Here is a 12,765-nt window from a genome sequence, read left to right on the forward strand (position 1 = left end):
CATCCATCCATCCATTCCCTCCACCTAACCCTTCGCTTCTCTCCATCCCATTCATTCCTTCCCTCCATTTATCCATTCCTTCCTTCCTTCCAACCGTTAAATATAATGAACGGCAGGCTTGGCACCACACGACACTTCTGGGCACAACACAGGCAGGTGATGCATATGGACAGTTCAGAGGGACAGTGTGGCTTAAGCACTCAAATGAAAGGGTTGATAAGGATCGGCAGGCCTGGCAAGCGATTGGAGATCACTGGTCCATCACATTAAATACCTCCCGGAGATGCCAGAAATGTCAAACTATGTCCAAATTGGACAAATGAACACTGTTTTTTTAGGAGTCGGAACTGCTGTGAAGTTCAATTCTGGAGTTTAAATTTTGAAATTCGGATTAGTTTCAGAGACTCTAGAGGTTATGGCATGTGCAGAAATGAAATAAAGCCACAAACGCTGGCGTCACTGGGTGTTTATAAGCATTGCGATGTATCCAGCAATTATGTATGATGATCAGGCATTTGATAATGAGTGAGGAAAGTGAAGAAAAAAAAATCTTTATCATTAAGAAACCGTTGCGCCTGTTCCAAGTCAATGTGTTGTTGAGCAGGCCAAAAACAATGGCGAATTAAGACCCCAGCAAGGGACAGCGAGATAACCAAGGATGTGCCTTAATAAAAGGATATAATTAAATAAGGCAGTTAATTATCTTCAAAAAAGGAGTTCAAGTTAACCCAAACACCCAATGTTCATTCATGCACTTCCTTGGAGTTCCCTTACTTTGCATGCAAAGTTTCAGGCCACTAGGTTTCATGGTTTTGGAGTTATGGAGGGCAGACGGACACACACATACACACACACACACACACACACACACACACACACGCACACGCACACGCACACGCACGCGCACACGCACACGCAAAGATTGTTAATTCTTCACTTAACCAAAGTTGAATGTTCTATATCCACCCATGGGGTAGATAAAGCACTATTAGCATATATCGTTTGGCTTGAGAGTTTGTTTATCGTTTGACTTGTATGCATTCCTAAACCACTGAACAGAATGAGTTGAAAATTGGTGGTTGAACTGGGGGTGTGTGCCCAGGAATGTTTTAGGTGGTAAAAAAACAAAAACAAAAAACCTAAAGTGAGATGAGTGAAACTATAGTTACACTGTAGTAAGGTGAAGTATACTTTAGTAGAAAATAAGTACAACTAATTTTTTTCCAATTTACCAGTGCAGAACTAATAGCATACAATTGTACCGCATACAACGAGAGTGTAGTACAACTACAAAATATACTGCAGTAATACTATAACATTTCAAATGCAGTACTATATAGTACTTTATAATTACCATATCATAGTACTATTGGAATGGTCTTGCCTGGGGATCAGTGCCAGATGGAGAAAGAATGAGAATAAAATCCAAAAGATCTCTAATGTGAGAAGAATGCAAGTAGGATGGAAAATGCGCAACATAACTGTGCATCACCTTCGAAGAAATTTGCCCCTGTTGAGACCACTCAATACATTTCGGCAGGTTAAACTTTTGTGAAGTTATAAAAGGAAATGTCCCAATTTGTTCTTATCCTAAAGATTTCTATGTTTATATATTAAGGAGAACACCTTGATAAACAGTTATTATAATTTGCTTCACTTTACTTTAAAATTATATGAGAACAAAAGGAGCAGATAAACCTTGAAATACCCTCGTACACAAGGACAGGAGAAATCATTTTCATTGTTCAAGGCTGCACTGTGACATTAGCAACCGGTCACCGCAAGAGAGGAAGTGAAGAGAGACGGGTGAAAATATACAGTGCAAAGGGAGAACAGCCAGCGATTAAATACCCAATGAAAAAAAATATGCAGAGGGACCTGTCATAGGAAGGTGAAACCAAACACCACCTCTGTTACAGCATGTTATCATATTGAACTCCAAAGCCAATGGAGACCACCGAATTACTGTATTTAATCATAAATTGCTACTTTCACTGCAGTCACCCAGGAGGTGGGTACGGTTCACTTCCCAAGTAACCTTAGCAATATGTTATAGGCAGTTGAAGGTGTACGATTGTCATGACTGTCACAATGGATATACCCAGAGGCAGATCTGGGAGATGAACAAGAGTTTGAACCTTTCCACCCTAACCTAATTTAAAAATATTGTAAAACATTTATTCAACCACAACACCTTCATTCAACCACTCCAATCATGTGTTTTAGAGTACTGTATTTTTCCCCATTGATGACAAGACAGGAGATGCCCAATAATGGCTGCCCATGAATTTTATTTCGACAATCTGTAAAGCCATGTGGATAGGTTGATACCGAACCCTCCCCCCCCTTTTCCTCCCCCAAACTCGCTGGATTCATCCCTGATATGTTAACACCATGGGAGCTAATCTCAAGTTTGTTTGTTTTTCCAATACTAGGTCAATACAACTAAAACAACCAAACCTAGGGAAGAAAATCTATTACTTTAATAATTAAATTAAAGAATGTAAATAATAATCAGAATTACCAAATTGTGAGTAATAAAAAGCTGACGTTTTGGTAGAGCTCTGTCTCTGATGTAGGACTGGGCGCTCAAGGTGTGCAAGAGCAAGACCTTTGCCTGCATCTTGATTTCAATTTACAGCAACAAGCAAGATGAACCTTCAGCGTCGTACCGATCATTTTCTATCAATTAAATGTTTAAAAACTTATAAACTCACCATTGCAAACTGTTTATGCTTTTGTTATTAAAGAGTGGGATGACTTCAGTGCATCCAAAGTACATTTTACACAAACTAATAACTATTTATATAAGAGATGTTTTTACAAAGCTCCTTGTAGTATTTAAATCCAAAAATACCAAACACAGTGTACTTCCTCAAATAAGAGCCATCTCATACTTGGACTGCTATTATCGAGTCATTTGCACAAGTCTTTGACGTGAAAGCAATTGCGTCATAGTGACCAAGTGAAAACGAAGTCGAACAATGGTGTCGGTTTAAAATCCTGATCCACACACAGCATTACCACAGTTCACAATCACATGGACGTTGCATTAAATGTTCCCAATCCCTGTCCACGTGAGTGCGTTGCTCAGCCTTCCCATAATAACAGGCATGCAATGTGACTTGGAAGTCTATGATACGGATGAAAGCAAAATGATGATCAAATACACAGAACTCCGAACGAACGTTGGTGGAAAGCAGACAAAATTCACAAGGTCATATTGCTTCTTTTGTAGAATATTGGTAATGACACCACATTCTTATACTGGCAACAGAGGATGCACATTACTCTTCATCAAGAGTAATTTTGCTCCAGTTGGTAGTTTGTACAAATACCAGGGTTGAAAGATTGATCGTTTTGATGATGGCTGTTGGTACTAATGTCCTAAAAAATAAAGTTGCATTGGCTCACTTACACAAATTGCCTGCTGCTGTGTTACATATCAGTATCGACTGATTTGGACGTGCAAATATCGGTTATCGGCATATCAATAGCATTTTCATCGGTGCAACATGAGGTGTTGCAAGTCATATTAAAATAGGCCAATTCTGGGCGAATTAACCAGTCTGCAATTCTAGAAGAATTATCCCATCTATTTAAAGGACAGGTTCTTCACCAGTCTTGAATGAATTACAAAATAAAGAGATTACAGATGGACAACAGGTCATTATGACAGAAAATAACCCTTTCGCCTATTTCATTACAAGGTTGTGGTCACCACCAGGCATCTGTTGACAGAAACAAATTCAGAATATGAATACATATCTTTTAAGCAGAACTTCACGCTAAATTTGAAGATGCAATCTTCATCTTTGAAAGAAAGAAATGTTATTTATAGTAGGGAGGGAAAGAAGCATTAAGTATTAAAAGGTTGTGTACAAATGGTTACGACAACAAAATAAATAAATAAAATAAGTAAAACTACCACATTATTGTAACAAAAAAAAAAAAAAGGAAAAGGATGCTACAGGATATTCAACACCGATTTAAATGTGCACGGTCCGTCGGATGGGATGTTCGGCAGAGGACCCATCTACTAGCATCGATTGTTGGTGGATGATAAAGATCCCACAGTGTCTTTCATAAAAGAGTCGGAGAGTTATCACCCAGCACTCCGGCCTAATTCCCAATTCTTGTCCTAATAGTGGAGCCAGACAAGTGATTTTTGGTAGAATCGTTCAAATGGTGATACAAGCACAACAATTGGCACAAACATTCTATTTGGGTCACTTTTCAAGGAAAAAGTGCAAGCCACTTCAAATTCCAACATGGCACCATTTTTTTTTAAGATGGCCACCAATTGGCTCCAAAAATGCAACTTTTCGTTATGGAAATTGATAGGGTTGTCTGATTGAAGTGATCTTGGTGTCAATTTATACGTTTTAGACCATTTGGTTCACTATAACTAGCCGTGGGTGCATGCAGGACACCTTCTCGCAGTGGACCTCGAGGAATTCTCAGGTCATGTCAGGTATGGGAGCATGCGCCGCAGCAGCGCGTCGCTGCGTCCACTTCTATCGGTACTCCAAGGGCCTCCGTCTAGCCATCCCCCAGGCAGATGCCTGGCCCATCCCCATCTCCTTGAGATGCTGATCAACCTGCTGCAACCACAAGGCACATGGTCGGCCCATTGGCCTCCTCCACTCACAAGGCTCCCTAGCTGAGAGAATCTGGTGAGCAGGATCAGCATCAGGAAAACGAGCCACATGTCCATACAGCCGCAGCTGACGCTCATGGACTATACAGGTAACAAATCTCATTTCAGTCTCTCTCAGCAACCGCTCCATGGACCCAAAGTCCGACCAGTGATTGCCAAGGTTTCTCCGAAGAGAGCTGTTACCAAAGGTACCGACAGCACCACACCCCATGATCCAGTGAATCCATGACTTCCCAGGCCTGACCCAGACTTCTGTTGACCTCTGACTCACAGCCAGCAGAGACATGAATATCACTGTCAATGTAAGTGGATCTCTCCGTGACCTCAACATCCTTGCCACAAACAGGTACAGACAGGATAGCAGCATCCAAGATGTCACTGAAAGCCTGGATCTTAGTTTTGACCCAGGAAACCTGGAATCCCAATGTGGCTCCGACTCCTCATTCAGCACTTCGAGGGCCCCCCTAAAGGATATCTCGAGTCTCCGCAAAGATGACTGCATCATCTTCGAAATTGAGGCCCTGTCAATGTACCAAATGGCCAACAACCTAATGGGCTGTACAACGGTGTCTTTGCCATGAACAAAAGGCATGATTGGATGACTAAAGTGCAATCCGTTCATGAAAAAACAAGTTTCTCCACCATTAAAAATAAAAAATAAAATACCACCCCAAAACTCATCAACCGAGAAACAGTACAGGGTTTCAGCCGAATGCAGCAAATGGTAACTCAAATGGTCTGCTCAATAACCATCTGATATCGGAATCGTGCGAGACAAATCCTACACTCTTCATTCTGTCCACTCTCGTGCAAGTGTCAATTGGGAAAACGTACAATGCTGTACAATGGCGGTAAACACAGAAATGAAAAACTACTTGGCCAGCATACCACATTAAAAAAAACACTCATTCCTGTGCAAGATACACAATAGATCTGGCACGCTAATACAAGTGCATTAATAGAGCCAATTTAATAGATTTGCAAAGTATGTACTACAAGGTAACCCATTAAATGATACACACACAAAGAAACCCATGAGACACTGGAGGATGCCACTTGGCCCATATCTGTACACTTGGAACCCAATCTTAAAGAGACATTTGTGGTTGAAAAGGAGTATGTCGGAGGGAGGAATGTGTAGCCTTGGAGGAAGGGGTAAGTGGGGGGGGGTGGAGGAATTGGGGGATAAAAGGAATAGATACAAGCCAAGACACCACCCTTTATTATAATATATATTTATATATTTTAATTATTATTTGGTAATATGACGTGATCAGTTTGTTTGTTTTTTTTCTTTCCCGGTCAGTACGTAAGCAGCGATAACACCATTCCGCATATCAAAATAATCTTGTGGAAAAGGTATTTGGTGCATTTTCAGACAGGACAATGAAAGACAAGAGAGTTACTATTGGCTGGGACTGTGGTGCAATTCAGAGCCCTGTTTGTGGCAATATGGGCACCCTGCGGAAATACAATTATTCGACGTCACAGAGAAGAGAAAGGCACTATGCTTCGACCGAAGAGCAACCATCAGTGTGCATACCAGGAAAGGTCTGAAGCACTTTGAACTGCAAATAATCAGTCTTTTCAAATCAACCAGAAATGCACATGAGCAGGTTGTTTTTTTGGCCATATTACAGGAGCGAGGCTCTTGGAAGATGAAGAGAAAAAAAATCATGAAAAATAAGTCGACACACAATATTGTTCAGATTTGACAAATGTATTGTGGCTGCAAAGACACATTAAAACTTTTCAATCGCAATTGTTAATGAAATGTCATTTATTGGGCCACCGTGTTTGCATTAAATATTTATCATTACATAAATCACCATTATTGTGAGAACCACAGAATGTAAAGTGCAAAAGAACAAGAAACTATGAAAATTTTGCTGAAAGCCAAAAGCTCAGGAAGTCCAACATTTCATCCTCAGAGCGGCCTTCAGCAGGGATTAACATGAGCCATGTGAGGTCAGATATTAAATACCCTCCCAGAGCGATGGAGCAACACAGGCATGCAATAGATGACAAGACACGGGAAATATAATTCAGATGTCAAAAAAGGTAAAGCAAACTATCTCATCATTGCCTTTGCAATTTGGAAAGGATGATGTCAGGATTTAGGAATGAAGGGTGAGAGTAATAAAAAATAGAGTGAAAGTGATTTATGAGAGAAACAGTGTGTGTGTGTGTGTGTGTGTGTGTGTGTGTGTGTGTGTGTGTGTGTGTGTGTGTGTGTGTGTGTGTGTGTGTGTGTGTGTGTGTGTGTGTATACATAATTGTCAATACCATCAAATGTATATATCTATATTACTTATACATGCACACCATCAAGTGTACAAGCTTTTCCAGATAAAACAATGATTTTATGTTTTAAAGTACAGTGTTAACAAAAGGATTCAAATGTCAATAAAACTTCATAGATTCAACGTAAAATGAAGAACTTGTCTTGCTGGTGAAAGCTAGTGTCGATCTGCATCAGCAGACAGGTAGAAAAACAGACAAAAATCAACAAGACATCAATTAAGGTTTGCTAACCACTGTGGGAAGCAGGGAGAAACTGACGTTTTGGGCTTTAACCCTTCGACGTAGCAAAAGAGAACAAAGGGTTAATATCTGAAACAGCCTTTCCTTGCTTCCCAAGGCGGTTAGCAAACTTCAATCAACATCCTGTTGATTTACACGCCGGTTCAAAATGTCGACCATATCATTTTATTCTGCTTGTGTTTCCAATTCCATAGGTAGATGATAAAATCATGACCATTTAAAATCCATAGCAGCGCTCTAAAAATGCAGCACGCTTTGAAAAGATCGACTGTGGCTTTTCTTGTATCAGAATCCTGTACACTGAGAAACCCTGACATGTTGAGCTGCAAAGATTCCTGCTGTATTGACCTTTTTGGAGATGGTCTAAAAGCTCCCAGGACATCTTCAACTTCCTTCTCAGTGTACATTTTGTTCCGAGGATTACACGATGGAAAAGGCAAGACATATTCAATGGCATCACGATGAATTTTGTACATTGCATGTTAGTTGGTGCTGACTCATTTCTGCCATATTCCTGCCTGAAATAGTACCGAACAACCACGACTGAGTGGGTCTCTTCAAACCATGCTGTAATTTTAACGCGTTGCCTTGCGTTGCAAGCAGTCGATCTATTTTTGGAAAGAGAAATACAAGCAAGAATAGGCAATGCAGGCAGAATAAAGAAATCGAAGGACAATAGATAAAATGCTACATAGTTTTTTTATTTAAATCACTTCTTTTATGCAATTATTTATGTAAAATATGATCATTCATTCTTGTCTGAGACACTCTAACACCATGTATATATGTACATAAGCGTCTGCAACAAATACATGCTTGCATCCATGTACAGATACTGTTACATGCAAGCATGCATAAAAAAATTTTATTTTGCACAAATAGTCACAGCTCGTGGAAGAGCGATGAGACAAAGGGCAAAAAGGCAGCAGACCGACAGTGGGACAACAAGTGGACGCAACAAGTAAGGGAATGAATGAACATGGCAAGAGGAGACAGCAACCTGCAAATATGAGGGCTGGGATAGGTAGGTTAAAGGTGGTCGAAAATATAGGTAGGGTTGAGGGGTGGCATGAGATGATGGTGTAAACCAGGAATGTAAAGCAGATGGGAAAAGCTGACAAAACAGGATAATGTGGAAAAGAGTGCACAGACATGAGAATGGAAGCTTGTGAGAATAGAAAATATAGAGATAAGGATGAGGGGATTACATGAGATGATGATCGCTCAACACGTTAAAGGAGTGGGAAGAAGAACACGATTGGACAGACGCAGTGACACAATTGCAGTCAGGAGAAGAGGGGGATGAAAGGGTAGAGTAGAGTTCGTTGTTTATAGATCTTATTATATAATGCAGTATCACATTACAGAATTATTAACTGTTGTAAATTTTAGAAAAAAACACAAACACAAAATAAGATATTGATAAAGAAGATGGGGTGATGGTTACCCTCCCCTAAACCAGTCTGTTGCACCTGACTGTTGCAAATGGAATTCAACACGTTATCGAGCAATTGGAAATGCAAACGGTTTCTTTCTTTTCATGAAATGCAAACTCTTCTCTTCCTCATCTCTTCTCCAACCAACATCTCCAACCTCATCTCCTTCCCTTCCCTTTGTTTTGCTTTTGGCAAAAAAAAAAATCAAAAAAAAATCTCAAGTTCGTTCTGCTTTTGTGTTTTCCACTCTATATTTCTTGTGATATTGGTGATTATGAACTCGACCAACTACAAACTCTCCTCCGGTTGACCTATCTCCAGCAAAATTATCTTTTGCACTGTTCGGTGCTTCACCTTAAATTATTCACATCCAAAATAAATTTTCAATCAACCCCCACCACAGCCCTACCCCAAAAATACAATGGAACTTACTCTGTCATCACCAAACCCAAACAACTGATTAAGGAACATACCTCCTCCACGCAATGCCTGATCCACGAGAACATATCGGGCCAGATACGTTTTTGAACTAGAAGGGCAGTAGGTAGAGTGTATACCACCGCCCCATAATGCCTCATCCAGGAGAACATATGTGGCCCAATACATTTTTGAAATATCATGCTATATATCGTTTTTGAGCCCCATCTCTCAATGGTGAAGGAACACTTTAAAAATTAAATAATTCTCGTTCTGGACCCGGATTCAGATCTTCACCAAAATTGAATCAATTCTTCCTCATCACACGCCCAACCTGTCCACAAAATTTCATCCGGATCCCTCCACAACCTTTTGAGATACCATGCAAAAAACATACAGACAGACAGACAGAGGGGCGAAAACATAACCTCTTTCACCATTGGTGGCGGAGGCAATAAAAACAAGAGCTCAAGTGAGCACAATATACGCCCGAACAAGAAGGTATATACAGAATTGTGCTACTAGATGGAAAACAGCATCCTGGTTGCCATGGCAACTACTTTAGATGACGAACGTATGTCGCGACACACCGTCTCCACAATCTGTACCTATGTACCAAATATGAAACATGAAAGTTGAAAACTTTGGGAGTTAGAGTGCAGACAAGAACTGACGGACGACCGGTATCACATAATATGCCCCGATATATATATATATATATATATATATATATATATATATATATATATATATATATATATATATATATATATATATATATATATATATATATATATATATATATATCGGGCGTATAAAAATTACTGCACATAAAAAAAAATTGTGATCACACACCCAAAAAGGATTGGAAAACCAGGCAGGTTCTTGGGTTCGACGAAACCACAAAAAATACAGCAATTAATGAGGGAATCATATTAACTAGCAACAAAAAGAGGAATAGAAACAAAATTTTCTCAGTCGAGACAAAAGCAAACTTTTCAATCAGTTAGATTTGTGAGACAAATGGGCGATTGCACAATAACATCATCAACGCGTGTACAAGACGATGGTCCGTAAGAAGTTTCAAAATATGGATGTGGTGACAAGCTTCTCCATGACAATAAGCAATCGATAAATTTTGATTACTTGCGCAAAACCTCAACGAGTTTCCCTTGGTCATTTGCTATCAAGCAATAGCTCCAAATAACCGATGCACAAGAAAAGCAGAGAATACGTAGAGGTGCATAGTTTCACTATCGGTGAATAACAAGCAGCGACTGAGAAACCATGACAGTTGGGAGTGAGTGCGTAGCTGTACTATATGAAGGTAAAGGTGAAACTCAGAAAAATTCCACGTAAAGCGGATGAGCATTGCTCTTTTTTATCAATGAGAAATAAATGTCAGGATATCGTTTGGAATTAGGGGAAGCAATTTAAGTGGTTTCTTTCGTCAATTCGTGAAAAAATATGTAGGACAATTTCCGGTAAGACTAATACTCTGTGTTGTTTGGTTTCATTGCTCATGGAGAAAGGGGTGGAAATACAACTTGGCAATGTGACTCTCAAAGATGGGGAATCAATGGATCAGTCTGGTCAGACAGTGAGCTGTGGAGAGGGTGGGAGGAACAGTGGGACTGGGAGAATCAGGACGCTGCCAGCATACTGCCAGGGCACGTTTCCAATCAAATGACTCATGAGGAACAAAGGACAGGCTCATACCCCATTGTGTGCAGCCAAAACGACTGCTTTGAGCAGTTATAGTACATAAGACATAATTGATAAACAAATGCATATACAAATAGGTTAAAAAAGGCAACGAGAAGTAAACTAATCCCTCTTTAGAAAGAGGAGAATATGAAGGCAGGGCAAGGAAACAGATGGGGACAGTGAGCCAAAGAAACAAAGTCAAAGAAGGATGTACGCATGTTCATAAGAAAGGACAGACGACCGGGTACATCGCTGGACATAGGGACGAGCAGAACGATGGATGGAAGGAGGGACGAGCAGAATGATAGATGGATGGACAAGCAAATGACGGATGGATGGAGGGATGAGCAGAATGATAGATAGACGAACAAACAGATGACAGATGGACGAAGGGATGAGCAGAATGATGGATGGATGGACGGAGGGATGAGCAGAATGATGGATGGATGGAGAGACGAGCAGATGACGGATGGACGAACGAGCAGAGCGATGGGTGGACAGACGAGCTGAGTGGACGGAGAAACAGAATGGACGGACGGACAGAACGATGAATGGATGGACAGACGTACAGAAAAGCAGAACGACTGACGGAGGCACCGAGTCCGTGGCACGGACAGACTGACAGCAAGAAAAAAAACTCCATTCACGTTCTCCTCTCACCTTGTACACTTGTCCATATGTTCCGTTCCCGACGACCTCCACCAGCTCGAAGATCCCAGCCGGGTCCTGCACCAAGCGGACAAACACCAAGAGAGCCGATTAGAAGAAAAAAAAAACCCACCAAGCTTGTCCGGGCATTTCACACCAAGCGAACCAGTCGAGGAGCTCGTTGTACCGACTAGGCCTCACACCAGCCCACGGCCTTGACTAGAAGCCAAAGGGAAGCGCGTGCACGCTCGGCAGGACAGGCGGATCGGTGAGGAGACGTCAGGTCAAGCGGTAACAAGATCGATTCAAAAAGAATGAAAATGAAACCTGTTTTACTCGGGGGGGAGGGGGAGAGTGACGACCCCCACGCTCTCAAACAAGAGCAGCAGTCGGTTTTACCTCACTCGGAACAAAAGGCATCGAAGGGAAAATTCACCTTGAGCGCCGTTAGGTCGATATCGTCCAGACTGCGAGCTGGGGACTCGCTCGCCATCTCTTCACCTCGACCACGACCACGACTCTGGGGCCCGCTTCAGCCTCACCCCCTCGGCCTCGGCCACGGCCACAACCCCGGCCTCGGCCACGACCCTCCGTCTTCGCGATCTCTCTGTGGCGTGTGTTCGTGCCCCCCACCAGCTCGCTCGCTCGCTCTCTCGCTCTCTCTCTCTCTCTCTCTCTCTCTCCACCTCTTCACCCTCGACACTCCGCACGTCCCTTATGCCCGTTTCCGTCCTCACGTCCCGCACTCCGTGTCCCTCAAGCGGTCCTTCCTCCTCGTGTCCCCGCCCCGAAGACCTTCACCGACGCCTTTGTCACCCAAGACCCGCTAACGCGTGAAGAGCCGCGCCCGAACCCCTCTCCATGGAAAACAAAGGGACGCCGCACACAGCGCCTCCTGCTGACTCCCGAGCATGGGCCCAACCCTCTTGCGTCTGCCCCGTCTGTGTTTGTGTGTGTGCGCCCCACCTGTTTGGGGGGCGATTGACCGACTTGACTAAGGAAGGCTAATTGGCTGGTCGCTGATAGTCCGGACTAGGGTGACGACCCTGCGGGACGGTAAACTCATGAATGGCGTGTCTCGTGGGTGAAAGGGGGGCATATCCACGTCTTCTTCTGTTTTTAGACTGTCAAGATGATTCCGACATTCTTATGGATGATTCCGACGTTCTTGTGGATGATTCCGACGTTCTTGTGGATGATTCCGACGTTCTTGTGGATGATTCCGACGTTCTTGTGGATGATTCCGACGTTCTTGTGGGGTTGGTCGGGGGGAGGTTTTCGGCTTAAGTCTTTCACGAACCGGCTGGCCAGACATGACGATCGACCTCAGGTGAGCACAGGAAATTGGAGTTT

At 42.2% G+C, this 12,765-nt stretch overlaps 1 protein-coding gene across 9 annotated transcripts in view; it reads right to left on the bottom strand.

Moving 5' to 3' along the window:
• Positions 1 to 12,295, bottom strand: part of LOC147031950 (TRAF2 and NCK-interacting protein kinase-like) — a 219,144-nt gene extending 206,849 nt beyond the window's left edge. For 5 of the 9 annotated variants that reach the window (XM_085869192.1, XM_085869191.1, XM_085869194.1 and 2 more), the window contains exons 1-2: positions 11,849 to 12,294; positions 11,425 to 11,490 (exon numbers count right to left, since the gene is read on the bottom strand). In XM_085869192.1, the coding sequence (XP_085725318.1) occupies positions 11,425 to 11,490; positions 11,849 to 11,905 (123 nt within the window). In that variant the 5' untranslated portion in view covers positions 11,906 to 12,294. Of the gene's footprint in view, positions 1 to 11,424; positions 11,491 to 11,848 lie in introns of all 9 variants that reach the window. The other 4 variants (XM_085869197.1, XM_085869195.1, XM_085869193.1 and 1 more) reach the window with 3 other exon arrangements.
• Between the last annotated feature and the right edge of the window lie 470 nt (positions 12,296 to 12,765).

Source organism: Eptatretus burgeri, chromosome 2, assembly GCF_056783735.1.
Source record: "Eptatretus burgeri isolate ZD-2024b chromosome 2, Ebu_testis_v1, whole genome shotgun sequence".
Lineage (NCBI taxonomy): Eukaryota > Metazoa > Chordata > Myxini > Myxiniformes > Myxinidae > Eptatretus > Eptatretus burgeri.